Source organism: Watersipora subatra, chromosome 4 (genome assembly GCF_963576615.1).
Source record: "Watersipora subatra chromosome 4, tzWatSuba1.1, whole genome shotgun sequence".
Classification (NCBI taxonomy): Eukaryota; Metazoa; Bryozoa; class Gymnolaemata; order Cheilostomatida; family Watersiporidae; genus Watersipora; species Watersipora subatra.
This window is the reverse complement of record NC_088711.1, coordinates 9,979,622-9,998,805: the sequence shown is the minus strand read 5'-3', so window position 1 is coordinate 9,998,805 and position 19,184 is coordinate 9,979,622. Positions and strand designations below refer to the sequence as shown.

Genomic DNA, 19,184 nt, shown 5'->3' with positions numbered 1-19,184 from the left:
AAAGATTATTATAGTTTAGGCGATATATTCGTGACTCATGGTTAGTTTTTCACAAAGATATGCCGATTAACTTTGTTAGAAATCATTTAGGTTCAAAAACTTTTGAATTAATAATAATCCTAAATTAAATACTATAAATTTTATCAAGATTATTTTGGAACGGTAACTGGACTTTTGGGCGACAGTCATTAGGGCGACAGACACTTAGGCGACACTTTCAGTTCGAAAGGCGACAACTTCAGACGGAAAGGCGACATGGCAGACAAACCGGCGACAATTCTAGACTAAAAGGCGACAAATTGGTTTGCTGTGTGGTTAAAGGCAAGGTAATGTACTGACAAACTATGAGATGCTGTCGTTGTGTGCTATGCTTACGTATATTTTTGAAACGTAGCCTTGAAAGTGTTATTGTTTTTTACAGACTATTTTATAAATCGAAATTGCAACATGTATTTTTAAACGCCATTGGTGGGATTGGGATTTCTCTAATTATGCTAGCCCAGACAATTAACAAAATATTGAGGTATTTTTTTCTAAAAATGCATCTAGCTTATTCAATTAAAACACCAAAACTTGTTTTTGTATCAGCATGTTTGTTCAAAATTTTTCAAAAAGTCACGTTCTCGGCTGAATTGTCGACAATCTTGTCTCTGATTATTGAAACTTTAGAGTTATCCCTTCTCTGATTGTTGAAACCTTAGAGTTATCTTACCTCGAAAAGAAATAGTTTTATGGTTTCGATCGTCAAAATTCACCGTAGCTGGGAGAAGAGTTTGCTCTTGGTGTGAGATGAAAAGACAATTCCCTATTATTGTAATTTCTCATTTACTTGTGGAAATAATGATCTCCTTATCCTTGTTTCTTTACAATTATGATAATAATTCAATGTCATTATAATGCAGACTCAATAGGCTAAATTGCGGTTCACACGGATCTATTTTTGTTGAGATTTTATTTGAGTATGAAGAGTGAAGGCTTTTTCTGACATAGGTGTCTAAGATATATCCATATTTTACTAACTTCTGCAGCTTGTTGCAAGAAGACTAAACAGCATCACAGAAAGCTTATGGAGAAATGATCCACTTCAAAGCATAGAAATCAACTGGTCCTGATGCTATGTTACCCTAGAGTCACTTGAGATATTTGACCGAATTACCCTTGTCACAGATCCCGATGGCACACACAACCTGCAGTTTGAGACAATGAGGAGTGATCAACACCTCAAAGACCTTTGTGATATATACTCAGTTGCAGGTTAATGCTGCCATGTACCACATCATATACTATATTTTGCATTTTAACACGCACTATGAATCTTTTTTATATGCGACTATTTTAACAAAAGACAGACTTCAGAAAAGATGGGAAGATATTACATAGACAGCCATTGGCTTGAACTTTAATAACAACTTTATTAAATAGTGGTTTAGGGAATTTCCTGCAATTCTTTTTGTGTATGATTGGAAGAGCAAGTGCATTCGAGCACCTGCGAGTCACTGTGTACAATTATACTCCTGTAATTCAAAGTATCTTCTCATGTAAGTTTTAGAATTAGTAGAAAGTAATATTCAGTTGCCAGTTTATAACCGTGAACCTGATCTCGTCATTCTAGATAGGAAAGAGAAGTTCTATCGCTAGATGAGTTTATCTACATAGTATCAATCAGAATAAAGTCATTGTAAAAAAAATTAATGCTGCAAACTATTGATATACGTATTTTTAAAAGTTATATATGATAAAAATCAGCTTTAATATTTGTATAAATGTACCAAAAAGCAAATTTATTAAAATGTATAAAGCTAAACCCATATGTATGTATTTATTTTCATACTGCGACCAGAACAAGAATATACATTAATTTGAGATCTACTACTGAGGGTCCTAATACATGATACAGGAGCCAAAGGTAGTATAATGACTCATCAACAGCGGTATGCTAGTGACTCAAGAATGCATCGCTTCAAAGGGGTTGAAAAAGTTGGTACCTCTATGATGTCATAAATTAGGCGGTAAGGAATCTCAGACTCTTGCCATACTGATAAGCATCTTGCCAGTTTTTCCAAGCATTCAAGGAAGGAAGTGAAAAAGAAAATAGTGACTGGCTAAATGACTTCTGAGCGTGTTGACAGACTCTAAAGTTAAATTTGTAGAAAAGGATGAACAGAAGAATAGTTGGGCGATCAAAGACAGATTAATCTCAGCAGTTTTTTTAAATAACAACTATCTCAATTAAATAAATATTTGGTACATTCATTAATACAATACGAAATTCTACTGTGTGCAAAAGAATAGTGTAATCAGATTAATGGCATTAATGAGGATATAAGCAGGTAATAGATGCCAAGGAAGTAAGGTGGAGCAATGCGTAAAAAGTATGCAAATGCAAGATTTCCGATCTGGGCATCAATAAAGTTGGTGTCTTGTTAGTGTTCACTACTAATTCACAACAACATAACAGGCCATAGCAGGACTTAATATTTTGAATTAATCCTGCCCTCAGAATTGTCGCCTCAATGTCCAGAATTGTCGCCTGTTTGTCCGCTGTGTCGCCTTTCCGTCTGAAGTTGTCGCCTTTCGAACCGAAAGTGTCGCCTAAGTGTCTGTCGCCCTATTGACTGTCGCCCAACCGTCCATAATTCTTTTGGAACACACTCTTGCATGTGAAGCTTATTTTGAATTAACAGGTTTATAGTTAAAAGGTTAACATTCGAGTACTATTTATTCCAAATAATTCACACAGAAAATGAGAAATGTATGTGAAAATAGAGACACAGACTGTGCTAAATTGCTACATACATGAACATGTATATGCTTGCATCATACCTTCCCAACATCATTTGTACCAATAGCTGTATAGTTTCTTAACTCTGATAATTAACCATAGCAATTTATGTTTGTAAATACGTTTATGTAGATGTCCATCTCATTAGGCTTGAATATTACAACATCTAAACTGATCATTACTTACAAAGAACTCATCTTGCTTTATTACACAAGCAATAAACAATATAAACAAATTATTTTCTACTCTTCAAGTTCTCTCTTTATCTCACCTTTTCTCAAGCAATAACGATATATCGGGTTTGCCAAAATAACTAACATGAAGCAAGACTTAAACTAATGATATACAGCCCCACATGGGGGCTGTATATCATTGCTTAAACATAGCCTACAACTTCCTTGTGTCATGCTATCTATTAATGCAATTCGCTCACCAAATGTTCTGCTACTGTACTAATGTACCACCATATTTTACTTTGATGTCATACAGAAATTTCTTGTAGCAAAAACACATCTCATACTATAGGAAAAAACTTAAATTATTTTTTCAATTTGAAATGTTCTCATCTCATTTTGCTTAAAATCCTACTACACCGACTAATTCTTTAGCTGAAAACTGGCACTGACAAACATGATCTACTTTACATAGTGGTTGGTGCTAAGAAATCGTCTTCACATTGTTCTTTTGTATAAGCTCAAGTAGTGGCTTTTTATAATCTTCATTTAATTTAGGTTATTGATTGTGGCCGAAAGATAGTAAATAGAACATTTTTACATACATTCGGAGTGTTTGCTATCAAAAAAGTGAAACCTACACGTAGATGCTAGCATTTTAATATTTGAATTTTGTATAATACATGTATATAGTGCTCAACTTTCTCAAAACTGCAGTGTAGCTTGACTGCAGCTGTCTAGATTGTTTAATTTTATGCAACAACTTTACATAATAGAAAAGTGCAACCATTTGTCAATAAAACTTGGCATTCTATCCTGAATAAATGTACTGTATAATGTTATCATGTTCATGTTGTTTTATCAAATGGGAGTTGTCTGCTCCTTTTCTAATTACTATTGAAAAGAAGAATGTTTGATTTTTGTAAATGTTTGGGACAATTGTTAATTATAGATATGTACACGTATATCCACTGTCTACCTAAGTTTACTAACAATAGCTTACGTCAAGTGCTCAGTGAACAAGCTGCAAATATACTGGGTTTGCATATTTGTAAATGCAGTAGCACCTGTCTAGTTCTCATCACTATATTTTGGCTATATTATTAATTTGTTTTGCTTCTATCGTTGCTTCTGCGTTAAAACTCTTCGGCTTTCTATGAAGAAATTCAGTTTTACGCCATTGCTTGCTGTATGTCAAGTGAAATGAATGATAGAAAGTTTAACTCAAATTTTGTTTTGCTGTTTTTTGACAATAAACTAATTATTAAACTAACAAGCTATTATAACAACATATTTCTGGTATCGTAATTGTAAATTGCTTTCTATTTCTAAACTAGGTAGTTCTTTATCACTGTTTAGTTTCAAAATTCTCACATTTTAGCTATAGATTTTTGAAATTTTAGCTTTTTTCTTCTAAATAGGTAAATTACTATTTGCTACAGCATGCTAAAAATTCATTAATCTGATCTAGTTGCAAGGCAAGAATCCTTCACTTGTATTGAACAAGTTTACTCCTATAGAAACTGTTTGGAACCAAAGTATTAAGCGAAATCTTTAAAAAATACATGCAGATAATTTGTTATTATATTATAAATATATTTTTATTGTTTGAGAGAGAAAAGTTTATACAGAAGTACCAATATGGTAGTGTATCTGTATATTCACATATTTGGTTATTTTAATTATGTCAGTATTACTAGCCTTTTGCCGCGTATTAGTATTCGTCTGTACACAATCATACGCATAAAACACTTACATATAGGTATATACATGCAGGTGTAGAGGGTATATTGGTGACTGGGTATTCAAGGTAGATTAGTTAGTTGCTATAATCCACTTATATACATTTATAGATAAGTAAGTTGAGCACAGCCCCTGTTATTGTTGACATGCCAATACAGGTTATGACGATGCCATCGCTTTGTTTTCTGCAATACGCTCTCTCATTCTTTTGTTGTGCTCAACTTGATCCTTGGCTGCCAGGTGATCAAAATTCTCATTGCTGTAGTGAATAAGTTTATCTATATTTCCCTCTGCTGTCGGTACAGTAACTATTACTTTTGGTGACAACAGGCTCTCATCCTAAAGAAAATGGGAGACTAAAAATGAGTTTACAGCATTCTCACGACTCAGACTTGAGCTACTGAAACCAAACATATAATAATATATAATAATAATAATATATAATGTCACTAGCATTTTTAATAATTGATAAATTATGTCACAGAATGGGAGTTGTGCCACTTTTTACTGTTCATATAAGAGAGTACAATTCCTGTTGTGATACAAGCTCATATAAACGCTGTGAGTTAGCTTGGCATAATTATGAAAGATATTAACACAATTTATGTATTTATACAATGCAAAATAAATTTGGCCTCAGTTTCAGCGCACATCAAATGCTGCAAAATTTATGGAAAAAATAGTTCTCTTCATCATATCTTTCATGTTTGTAGTATTCTGTTTAAGTATATTTCAGATTTTGTGTCTACAGTTTGTAAAATAAACATCCAAAATTTGCCGCTCATACAAACTATTAAAAACTTCTATGAATATTTGGATCTATGCAAAAACATTTGTAAATGCTTGAAATACTGCTAGATTTTTGTTATTTGTAATCATGGCGTTTGAACATTAATTAAAAACAAATTTATAAAATTAAATTGATTTAGTCCCAAGACAGCCCAATCTTTTTGATCAAAAATTCTGCTTCAGTTTACAGTTGCATATTCTCAATTGATCAAGCTGAGATAGGAGCAACACTAATATTTTATCATAACGCTAGTACCTCATCTACCCCAGAATCACGTTCTTCATCGGTGACAGCTTGCTTCATCGAAATGGAGGAGTGGCGCGTGGCTGGAGTGAACCGTTTCCTGTTTATAAAAAGCACCAGCCCAAACATAGTGACTGAGCATAGGTCAGCGCATGCTCCGACATAAAATGCTGACTTAGTTTTGTCTGTCAACTCAATAACAAAACCTGCAAAAGATGATACGGTAATGTAATATCCAAACTTGGCAGGACCTGTTCTTCAAATATCCAAACATGGCAGGACCTGCTCCTCAAATATTTAAACTTGGCAGGACCTGCTTCTCAAATATACCAACTTGGCAGGACCTGCTCCTCAAATATACCAACTTGGCAGGACCTGTTCTTCAAATATCCAAACATGGAAGGACCTGCTCCTCAAATATTTAAACTTGGCAGGACCTGCTTCTCAAATATACCAACTTGGCAGGACCTGCTCCTCAAATATACCAACTTGGCAGGACCTGCTCCTCAAATATACCAACTTGGCAAGACCTGCTCCTCAAATATACCAACTTGGTAGGACCTGTTCTTCAAATATCCAAACATGGAAGGACCTGCTCCTCAAATATTTAAACTTGGCAGGACCTGCTTCTCAAATATACCAACTTGGCAGGACCTGCTCCTCAAATATACCAACTTGGCAGGACCTGAATCTCAAATATTTAAACTTGGCAGGACCTGCTTCTCAAATATACCAACTTGGCAGGACCTGCTCCACAAATATACCAACTTGGCAAGACCTGCTCCTCAAATATACCAACTTGGCAGGACCTGTTCTTCAAATATCCAAACATGGAAGGACCTGCTCCTCAAATATTTAAACTTGGCAGGACCTGCTCCTCAAATATTTAAACTTGGCAGGACCTGCTTCTCAAATATACTAACTTGGCAAGACCTGCTCCTCAAATATACCAACTTGGCAGGACCTGCTCCTCAAATATACCAACTTGGCAAGACCTGCTCCTCAAATATACCAACTTGGCAGGACCTGTTCTTCAAATATCCAAACATGGAAGGACCTGCTCCTCAAATATTTAAACTTGGCAGGACCTGCTTCTCAAATATACCAACTTGGCAGGACCTGCTCCTCAAATATACCAACTTGGCAGGACCTGAATCTCAAATATTTAAACTTGGCAGGACCTGCTTCTCAAATATACCAACTTGGCAGGACCTGCTCCTCAAATATACCAACTTGGCAAGACCTGCTCCTCAAATATACCAACTTGGCAGGACCTGTTCTTCAAATATCCAAACATGGAAGGACCTGCTCTTCAAATATTTAAACTTGGCAGGACCTGCTTCTCAAATATACCAACTTGGCAGGACCTGCTCCTCAAATATACCAACTTGGCAGGACCTGAATCTCAAATATTTAAACTTGGCAGGACCTGCTTCTAAAATATACCAACTTGGCAGGACCTGCTCCTCAAATATACCAACTTGGCAGGACCTGAATCTCAAATATTTAAACTTGGCAGAACCTGCTTCTCAAATATACAAACTTGGCAGGACCTGCTCCTCAAATATTAAAACTTGGCAGTACCTGCTCCTCAAGTATACAAACTGAGTGATCATTAGAGGTTATGGCGCAAAAGACTTTTACATAAGTTTGATAAACGATGATAAAACATGGTTTTGTATTACATATAATATAGTAGTTTTGTTTAGAATAAAAGTGAAAGATTGTGCTAATTTGTAAATATTGGCAACTTATTTGTGACTTGCTCACTGAAATACTCATAAGTTTGCAATTTACAAGCTGGCAATTTTGCTATTTTGTTAAAAGTGATAAAAATTATCATTTTAAAATTGTATACCCACTAAAAACTCATATTATATTATTTTGCTCCCAGATAAAACTGTTAAATTTTCTCTATCTAGTTCTTGGAATCTACAGAATATATGATATTGTATAAGAGTTAAACTTGAAATCAGCCATGCAAGTTAGCTTTCTTTTTCTAAAAATAACTTCTTTTGTGTGAGAAGACAATACACATCACCTACTTCAGCCGCATTTGAAGTTGGAGTTGTCTTGTCCCTGATTAGAGCCTGAGTATAACGTACTAGGAGAACTCACCAGCCAATGGGGGTCCTGATAAGCTCCCCATGCCTCTAATGATTGTGACTAGGCTGAAGGCGTTTGTCAGATTTTCAATTCCCAAATATTTCACGAGTATATTTGTCAGATATATCGTCACTATGGCTGCAAAATATAACAAGGTGCTAAATCACAATTGCAATAACATTATAAAATTTATCCTATGTACGTATCTCACAATTTCTGTATAATCACCAGTAAAAACAACCATAATATATCATGTTCACTAGAAGGGAACAATGTATAAAATCTGCATACTTGATGTTAGTCTATGAATCACCTTTATTTTGTTTCAAATACTTGAAATACATGTAGCTAACACAGCATTTGTTGTGCCCGAGCCTTCCTCACAACAATAATATTCTTTAGCACATTGCTTGGTGGGAATAGTTTAGATATGTGAATGTTTGATAGGATCGTTCAAATGTTTTACTCTCTGGTTGTGTTCAATTTAAATCTGTTTGCTAGTTGCTAAGGAAAGCTCAGTCCTTGTTGCCCCATGATTGTAAACGGTTCATTGATTCATACTCACATAGACACATAGTTACATAGACACATAGTTACATAGTCACATAGTTACATAGTCACATAGTTACATAGACACATAGTTACATAGACACATAGTCACATAGACACAGACTTTTTAAAGCTGATATATAACAGTTAGAGAATTCCATAAAAGACTTTGCTATGTTGAACTTCAGTTATTGTTAGGAATTAGCAAATTATGCACTCTTGAGGCCTTCCTCTATAAGTGAAATAGGAAAGCTTAGGTAACCAAATCACTCTTCTAAAATAAAAATAGTTTGGCAGAGAGATACAAATACTGCTGTACATTTTAAGTCTGTCTATCAATAATATTGGAAATTTCTTATGTGAAGATCATTTTGTCAGCATGTGCCAATGAATAGTTCACCACAGCTCACCTTGCAGTGGCAGAACTTGAGGTCAATTAATTGATTAAGAGTCGTCATCACATACAGATTGAACATATGGGAAACAATTCCTATTGAAAAAGTGCTATCAGCAAAAATGAAGCTCGAATAATACTTTTTGAATTTATTTTTAAAATCTTAAATCTTAAAATTTTTTCAAAGAGTTGACCCAAAAGTTATGTTTGACTTCACAGTTATGAGTGCTTCACACTGTCTTCATTCAGAGCACAATGTTGTTGAGGTTATAGCAACTTACGAGATGTGCCTCCATACAATATGGCAGCTAAAACAAACTGGTAGAATTCTTGACAAAATGTAATGAGGGTAGCCGCGAGCGCCCCCAAAAAAAGTGTCGTCATCACAACGTAGAGCTGCTCAACTTTGTATAATGTCATTACTCGGCCAATCAGAAGCTTGAACACAAAGTTGGACATTCCTACAAAAGCGATGGCACATGGTAAAGAAAACGTTAGTTGTTTATTCAACCGAAGGTATTGCTATTATCTTTTAAATAACCATACAATCTATGCAATGGCGTTTGTTTAGTTATTAACATCATGGCAAACTAATGGAAGAAATGCAATGATGACACATGCTGTTGTAGTGGTGAAATTGCAAGCAGCTGTTCTGATTTTAATCTACCACCATGTGGCCTACTTAATATGTGACCTAGTAAAACTACTTACCAAAGCAGATGATAAGATACTCTGATTTCTCTGGAGGAATCTGCTTCTCCTTGGTTAGACTGATGATGTAAGTGTATGGCACAAAAAATGCCATGTGGTGCAAGGTCATACCCATTACCACTAAGCAGAACGTTAAGCTTTTAAAAATTCGCAGGTTGAAATTTCGTTTAAGATTATTACGAATCTTGCCACAACGAGATTCATTAATTTGTACGCTGTCGATTGTTAGCTGACTGGCGAAATTCTGTGGAGACTCCCCAGATTTTCCTTTTATTTTCGCAATATCATACGAACTACCGCTAAAAAATAAATCGTCCCTGTTGTAGGGATTCAGCTTGATATCTCCTGTGTGGTGTCTCAAAGCTTTATCATTATGCTTAACGACCTGGCTCATGTGCATGTGCGATGAGAAGTTCCGATGGGTTATCGGTGCGATCGACAGTTTCCTTCTTCCTATTCCTTCATGAGACGAGAAAGCATTAATGTCATCTTTTTCTTTCGCGGTTGTATGCTTATCATCAGTGATTTTTGGGAGTTCTTCTTCAATCAAGGCCATTGTATCGTTATTAGCGACCTTTTTAGCGTAGAGAGGTCGTATGAGAGACGCTAGAACTAGCAGTTGTATACAGATACCAGCAAGAATAAATAAACTTCCTCTCCAACCGTAAGCTTTAATCACCATGTTGATCAAACGGGATATGAGAGTCCCGAACCCTAAAATTTTTAAGCATAGATATTGGCTAATCAAATCAGGCGACATCTTCATTAAATTTACAAACACGGATGTAGTTTCACTGATCGACAATTTAGCCTCACATTGCTCAGTTTGATTCAATTACCGAAAGGAATGTGATGGACAGGGCCACAGCGCGAACAACATGACTGAGTCGCTCAGGCGTTAAAATAAAAGTCAAACAAACTGGTAGATATTTTTGAAGCAGCCATCAGCTAACCACAGCAAATGCTCTAGCAACAAAATTTGAATATTCTCTTCTTTTAATGAGAATGATAGTTAAATTTTTTTTAGATTAACTGGTAGCATATTTGTAAGAGATTTTCCATGATGCGAATTCTGTAAATTTAACCGGTATTTATTTTACTTGCAAAATTATAAATTTCATATCTAAAAGAGCTGAGCCTAGGTTTCGCAAACCAAACTTAAAAACAATATGAAATGAATTTTGCAGTCTCTCTGTATTGACTTGAAAGCCTTTTAAACAAGTCAGCGAAACTAGTATCTTATCAAAGGATCAGCACGTAATATGGTTATATATGGTTGTATACAGCATTATTCTATGACAATGTAACTAAGGATAGTCGATGCCACGCTTAGAGCTAGAACATATTACCTGTTCCCGAGCTAGCAAGTGCTGTCGCGAATGCTCTGTTTTTATCAAAATAATATCCAACAGATAGATATGCACAGTTGAACATCAGTCCCATGCCAAGGCCTACAACAGATCATACATTACAACTGCAGCCTGCTCCAACCGATCTGATCATGTTTGAAAGTGATCAACTTGTCCGTGTAAACCACTTAGAGGTTATAAGAAAAACATTTAAATGGAATCAGTTTTAGGAACTTTTTATGAAAACCGTTTGTTCCTGGAAATTATTATGATCAGAATGTGCAGGTCAAGGAGGATGTAGCGCAACAGATGCACAATAAGTTATGAAAATTGGCAAAACAAAACTGAGATCATTATATTTTACCTATACTTGTGCTCTGTCTACCTGCTGCCACTTCCAAAAAGGCAGCAGAAAAAATAAAAGGCTTATAGCAAAAACAAAATAGGAATACAGCATACTTGAAAAAGCTCAGTATACTATCGGTGTGTCGGACGGTATAAATCAAAGTTTCTGTGAAAAAGAGGCCTTTTGTTAGACGTTGGTCAACATAGTGACAGTTTTGAAATCAACTATATCATTAGCCAACCGATAGCTCTGTGTATCAAATAGTCAAGTAATAGAGCAACAGCAACAGATTTCTCGCATATACTGTGGTTTAACAACAATGCTAAGGCAGCTTGCAAACTGCATCACTGTTTACACTGTATGAAACAAGCAAACAAAATTTTTCAATCAGCCTTTTGGCGAGATACAATGAACATTGCACTCATAAGCTGAATTCTACCAACTTTGGCTATAGTAACATATATAATAGCATATGAAAGCACTCTGAAATACATGACTTGCTGTCATAAGACAGCGTCTTCACTTTTCTCAAGTTTCTTTTCTCAAGCTGTCCTTTCATCAAAGGAACGCTGATAACTATGAAAAGCTTTTGTACTTGCCAGTCACCTTTTGCATAAGTAGCAGCAGATCTGTAAATGATTAAAATCTTTCTTCTTTGACTAGGTTTTCAATACTAAACAGTTCTCTTTTTAGTCTGATGATATGCATCAAGCAGGTATATCAACTGCAGTTATCACATGTAAGATAATTATTGTTTACCTGCTGGTTGTTACTTATATAAATGCTAACAAATTCTTTAAACAGAATGTATTGCATTTTTGTTGTGTTTTTTATCTTTTCACTTGTTTGAAGCTTATTATATCATTTCAGCAGTACTATAAAAATTTACAGTCATAAAACATTAAATTATACAAACAGTTAGAAGTGCTGATATAAGGAAATAAAAATATTTAAACTGTAAGATATAAAAAAGACTGACCTCCAATGGCTCCATAAGTGAAGGCCAACAAACTGATGTCATATACAAAGTAGGAAAGAATCAGTCCAGAGGCAGCAACTATGCAGCCTGTTATCCCAACAAGCCGAATGTCATTAAACAAATTTGTAAGTATCATGCCTCCTAGAGAGCCTGAAATATGGAAGAAGGTTCTACACTATTCTGTATAAACTCTCTAAATGGAGACGATTAGAAATAAAAATTAATTGACAATTGACAAGGCCACTGTGCGGACAACATGACTGAGTTAGTCACTCGGGCAATAAAATAAAAGTCAACAAACTGGTAGATATTTTTGAATCAGGCGTCAGCTAACCGCAGCAAATGCTCTAGTGACAAAATTTAACAACCTCCTTCTTTTAAGGACGATAATAATCAAAGTTAGCAGACTGGCCGGCAGCATGATTGTAAGAGATTTTCCATGATGCGAATTCTGCAAATTTAACCAGTACGTATTTATTTTACTTGCATGCATAGTTATAGACCGAGTAATTATAAAAAATTAGGTTAGGTTTTGCAAACCAATATTGAAAAACAACAACAAATGAATTTTGCAATAAAATTGCTTGGGTAAAAAATAAGTTCGATTGGCTACATTGTAGCCAATGATTAGTTTTGATTGGCTACATTGTAGCCAATCAAAACTAATCATGCATTTTTGAGAGCCTTTCAGTTATTAGACTAGCTTAAAACTTCTGGTGATATTTATATTTAAGCCTTTCCTGTTCAACAATAACACGAAACGTTTCACTTATGACGCTATTCAACCCAGGGAAACCACCTCGCAAACAACACCAAATGTTTCAATCCTTGATGTAAACTTTCACAGGTCAACAAGTGGCATAGATAATATCTGTGTTCAACTATTTCAAAGAATTTGCTTCTTTTGAATGTGATTAAACACTTTGTTAAAATTTCTACGTTTGTCGATATTGTCTGCGGATCAAGTATAAGTAGATACTGCTGTGATCAGTACTGTAGATCATGTGAAAGACCTTAAGGTTAAGCGACATCTAAAACATTTTGAATTTTGATGTTACCAAATCTAATCACAACCGCAACACAAGAAGTGAAAAAAAGGCTTCAAAGGAAAAAAACAAAACAAATAGTGATAAGATATTCTAAAAGATATTTGGAATACGACAAAGTTGGCTATCAAAGAACATTTCGGAAGTGCTGAAAACATTCTCGTCAACAACTCACGTATTCATTGAGACAGCAAATGGTCATTTATCAATATTTACAGTGTTGCAACTTGTATCTTGTTATGTTAAAGTCGTATAAACACTGCGCTGGCCTGTTGGCTTAATTTAACTATTGATTTAAAGCTTTAGCACTTCATTTCTAATGAAAATTCAAACATAAAAATGAACCATCAATATCAATGGAGTTTAGACCAGTTTAATGATGAATTTACAGAAAATTTTATTAGATTTTATCAGAAAGTATCGGTATGTTTCTATTATTTGAGATTGTTTTTGATGTTTAAAGTGATCTGACTGCCAAGATGGCTCAAAATTAAAACGACAAAACGTGATCACGGTCAAAACGCTAAGATGAAAAATACAAACTCTGTGTAAGACAACTTCTTATAGGCTATATATTAGTGAAGTCTAGTGTAATGCCTGATGATATATTAACACACCTTAGCCAGGGCTAGTTTTATCTCTGTTTATGAACTGTTGTAGAGTTTATTCTGGTTATATATTTATGCATACATGTATGGGCTGAATTCATTATAATCCTTGCATCAAATGACAGGCCATATATTTGTATACATGAGCTCTGCATCTGACGACATATCCACACCCCTTATCCAAGGCTAGCATGACTTATAACCTGACCTAGCTTGGCCAGTCTTATGAAAATTGTTAGTTTAAAGGGCATTGCTCGACCACTGAGGTCAAATTAAGTATTTTATTGATTTTGACTGGTTGCAATGATTTTATCAATGTCTATGTAACAAGACTGATATGGGCATATCTAGAAGCAAGCTGCTTGACGATATTTTTCTTGTAGACTAAACTCTTAACAAGACTGAATGATGCAGAAAGGTTCAATTATGCTCTCAAATATCTGTCAGTTCTCTGAATCTCTACAACACACTTACCATGTTTTGTTATTGACCTACATGTAGATAGAACTATTAGTTCATTTTGTAAATACACTTCCTGCCCGAGAATGATATTGGCAAACTATACATTTATATCAATAAATCCCATTGTGTCTGACTGTTAGTCTGCCTAAACACTAAGGGTTTCCACATTTTTTGGCAGATTTCATCTAAACTTCACACCCATATGCTCTGTGCCTTCCACCATGGGATTAAAATATTTGGTTCCAAAACTCCATCTGGTTCCTGAGAACCAGCCACATAGACACCCACCTGCTGACTATTTGATCAAAAATGAAAGAAGTCGCGGACATCGCCAGTCTGACAGCTAGGTTAGTTCTAAGAAGGTTAAAAGTTATCTATAGAAAGAATCGGACTCAATAAAGGCAATGTTTGATGTCATCTGCAGTCCAGATGTTGAAGTATTTTCTTAATAGCAGCTAAACGTTTCACATATTCTTAGGAGGATCTGTTGTAGACTCTCGACTGGATTCAATAACGGTTAGCTAGCAAGGTGTTGCCTTAAAAAATGCTGCCACAGGCATCACTGGCATGTAAAGAAATTCAATAACTGTAACTCTATGACAACTCAATTTATAAAAGACGTAATTTATCTTCTATTTGACTGATGACATGGTAATTGTCACCTGATTATCGATATGCTTCAATTTCCAATGAGGATTCATGCAGAGATGACAGCAATTTGTATCATATTTGTTAGGTCAAGCATACGTATATGTGGTATTGTGAAGTGTAGGTCGGCTAACCTTAAAAGCATTGAACAGGTGAAAGCCTTGCGCTTTCAAGTTTTCAGAGAAAATATAAAACTGTCTTGGCACAAATATTTATACCGCTACATGAAAATAGCGATTTTAACAAAATTGAGATTATAATATACATTTATTATGTCACTACAACCTTCAATTCACTATTCCAACTTCTCCAAAATACTATTGGACTATCAACTTTCAAAACACCTATGTTCAACTTACTAAATATTTCTTGATTTCTGTCTGTTAATTTATTTTTTCCTTTTGATATGTAATGAAAAACATCCTTTCATTGATGATTACCAGGTCAACAATAAGTTATACGTACAATTAGCTTTAAAAAGTTCTACGGATTGACAAGTGTGTAGCTTTCAAAATAAACTGCTGAATTTCCATTCTCAAAAGGCAAGAAATGCAATTACCATATTATATAAAGCCAGAAATATTTTTGACCCAATACTGGCTAATCATTGAACAGTCATTTTAAGAGTGTAAAAATACTTTGTCTTGCTTAAGATATTAGCTTGACTACTAGCAAGCCATCCACATACCTAGCAATGGTACGCATCCGGACCCGACTGATCCAACCAGGGATGTCCTAACTTTGCCAGCGTCAAAAACGTCGATCCATTCTTCATAGTAGAGTGCAAAGGAAGCGCTCACCCCCATTGGCATTGATATGAATGCGAAAGCGCAGACAACAATAACCCAGCCATAACCTCCATCTGGTACCTCGTATTCAACTCTCGTCACTTTTGCTTCCTCTTTCTCCTTGTGCGAGTGGTGAGAGCGATGCTTGCTCTGGTGCGAGCTGGTATTGGGTGATGCTGCCATGCTGAGATATTGATAAGCAGTGAAGTTGAAATAGTATGCTCGGCATGTGATTATGTCGAGCCTTTATAGGAGGGTAGCCGGCCAATAAAAGTGTATCAAGGGAATACATTATTTCTTATCAACACCTAATGTGATTATGTGATCATTTCTTTCCCATCATGATTTATAGAAACTGATCTATTTCAGCTGTACAGCTGTAACTGTACATTTAATCATGGATTGATTGCTACATTCTAACTTGCTCCTGTTCCGATGGAAAAACCTTTTTGTGTTTTGTACATTGGGCTAGTGTGGTTTTGTCTAACGCATTCATACAGACATTTGCATCTGACCCATCTTGACACAGTCTCACAATCAAAACCTGAAGCTTATAAAGGTTATAATATGTGGCACCTGACTACTAGCCTTAACATACTAATATACAAGAACGTAGTGTAAAGGTATAACATACTGATATATAGTAGATAGTGTAAAGATATAACATACTGATATATAGTAGGTAGTGTAAAGGTATAACATACTGATATATAGTAGCTAGTGTAAAAGGTATAACATACTGATATATAGTAGCTAGTGTAAAGATATAACATACTGATATATAGTAGGTAGTGTAAAGATATAACATACTGATATATAGTAGGTAGTGTAAAAGGTATAACATACTGATATATAGTAGCTAGTGTAAAGATATAACATACTGATATATAGTAGGTAGTGTAAAGATATAACATACTGATATATAGTGGATAGTGTAAAGGTATAACATACTGATATATAGTAGGTAGTGTAAAAGGTATAACATACTGATATATAGTAGCTAGTGTAAAGATATAACATACTGATATATAGTAGGTAGTGTAAAGATATAACATACTGATATATAGTGGATAGTGTAAAGGTATAACATACTGATATATAGTAGGTAGTGTAAAAGGTATAACATACTGATATATAGTAGCTAGTGTAAAGATATAACATACTGATATATAGTGGGTAGGGTAAAGGTATAACATACTGATATATAGTAGGTAGTGTAAAGATATAACATACTGATATATAGTAGGTAGTGTAAAGATATAACATACTGATATATAGTAGGTAGTGTAAAGATATAACATACTGATATATAGTAGGTAGTGTAAAGATATAACATACTGATATATAGTAGGTAGTGTAAAGATATAACATACTGATATATAGTAGGTAGTGTAAAGGTATAACATACTGATATATAGTAGGTAGTGTAAAGGTATAACATACTGATATATAGTGGGTAGTGTAAAGGTATAACATACTGATATATAGTAGGTAGTGTAAAGATATAACATACTGATATATAGTAGGTAGTGTAAAGATATAACATACTGATATATAGTAGGTAGTGTAAAGATATAACATACTGATATATAGTAGGTAGTGTAAAGATATAACATACTGATATATAGTAGGTAGTGTAAAGATATAGCATACTGATATATAGTAGGTAGTGTAAAGGAATAACATACTGATATATAGTAGGTAGTGTAAAGATATAACATACTGATATATAACACTTGCTATTCATTGTGCGTTAAATTACATTGATATGAGCTTCTAATCGAAGTTAAAATTGCTAAAAGCCATTATATAATTGAATATTTTGAATGTAAACTTGTACATATAATTTTCTTAGGTTTCAATCGCCTAGTAACAAGAACGTGTAAAAGAATTTCTAATGGCAAAAATAGAAACAATTATTAAATTTTTCAAAATGATAATATTCTATAATATTATATTGTTTGCAGAGAAAGGTTTGCCTGCCACATTGAAAAGCTATTAGTTCAGGAACGGTTATAAGAGCTGATACCTTGATAAACAGTAGCGGTGACTAGACCTCTGCACGCACAATGCAGTGTAGATATACTACGCAGCCGATTGCTTACGTGAAACACAGTAGCCTGCAAATAATCTAGGATAGATTTGAGCACGAGTGATTACCAATAAATCAGAAGAGTATTGTACAAATGTATGCTAAGCAGTACATATCGCAGCTCGAGCCGAGCATGAGCAGACGGTACACAGTAACGTCATTCATTCATTGGCCGAAGGGTTACCTCATTAGACTGCCCAATCAAGAGTTCAATGTATTGAGCTGCAGTGGGCATTTCTCCTGCTAAGCTTTGAATCTGCCCCAGTGTGTGTTAAGATGCAAAGAAGAGATAGCAGGGCACTTCACAAGCGATAATAACATTTCTTTTGTGTAGCCTAGTCATTCCTCACATGGGCTGTCATGTAATTACTTACTCTGATCAGAGTTGTATGTGTATGTACCCTCCTCAGCTTCTCAGTGCTTTGGTATTTTATATTTTCACTTACCTTTCTCTTCCTTATGTCATCATAATGAAATTTGAGAGTGTGTGGTTTTAACAGTATCTTTAAAAATCATGTCAAAACTAGAACTTTTAAAATTATTTCTCTCTTTTTGAGAAGAAAATGCAAATCAAAATTATTAATACAAATCTTAAATTCCTCCAAATTTGTTGTGCTATAATGTATGTTTGAGACACTGTAGAGAATGGGAAACAGTGCACTGAGTGTTATCACACATTACAGCAGCAGAGCTAACAGTGGTATGTTTAGGATTATGTATCGAGCTCAGAGACTAGTAACACTAATATACTTGTAATCCTTCATCTTTTGGGAGTTGTCTCCACTTACTCAGCACCACCAGAAAACGGCTACCGTGAATATTCTGTTGTACTGGTTGTTTGCCTTATTTGAATATATTATAAACAATCTGAAAGTAGTAACATTGATGAAGAGAAAAAATACATACGTAAATATTATATCAATTATTAGCCATGAAACTAGGGATGCAGGTCCAATCCATAACAGCATGGCTAATCAAGGTGTTGGCCTGAAAGTCAGCAAGCAACCCGGGGTGGGCTATCTCAGATTATTTAACAGATACTGTCTTAGGACCACTCTAAATTTAGTAATACATCTCATCTCTCTGAGATAAACAGAAAGACTGGCCAAAGCCTGAAAACTTTGGTATGAGACCTGACTCTGGCCACAATTTGACATAGCGGCACTCTTAGGTTAAGAGAGTTTAGACTGTTGAGTAAGGTAGTACGGGTCAGATCAATATTCAAGGTGAAAATAATATGTTGCATAAGCTAAGAGAGATAGGCGCCGTTGGTACAGCTGTTGTATAGGGATGCCTATTACAAGAGAGTAAAAGGCATCTTTCAAAATATTATTGAGATTATCTACAGATGGTCTGTATATACTTGTCTAGTATT

The 19,184-nt window shown here is 34.9% G+C and overlaps 2 protein-coding genes across 2 annotated transcripts; both read right to left on the bottom strand.

The window, feature by feature from the left end:
* Positions 1 to 4,733: 4,733 nt before the first annotated feature.
* Positions 4,734 to 9,791, bottom strand: LOC137394831 (monocarboxylate transporter 7-like). Its single transcript, XM_068081603.1, has 5 exons — positions 9,492 to 9,791; positions 9,062 to 9,241; positions 7,850 to 7,975; positions 5,744 to 5,937; positions 4,734 to 5,037 (listed from the first exon to the last, which is right to left on the bottom strand). Exons 1-5 carry the CDS (start codon positions 9,604 to 9,606, stop codon positions 4,858 to 4,860), a joined length of 795 nt encoding a protein of 264 aa, XP_067937704.1. The 5' UTR covers positions 9,607 to 9,791; the 3' UTR covers positions 4,734 to 4,857.
* Positions 9,606 to 15,900, bottom strand: LOC137393894 (monocarboxylate transporter 9-like). The gene is made up of 5 exons (XM_068080608.1): positions 15,618 to 15,900; positions 12,166 to 12,315; positions 10,841 to 10,942; positions 9,706 to 10,205; positions 9,606 to 9,611 (listed from the first exon to the last, which is right to left on the bottom strand). Exons 1-5 carry the CDS (start codon positions 15,898 to 15,900, stop codon positions 9,606 to 9,608), a joined length of 1,041 nt encoding a protein of 346 aa, XP_067936709.1.
* Between the last annotated feature and the right edge of the window lie 3,284 nt (positions 15,901 to 19,184).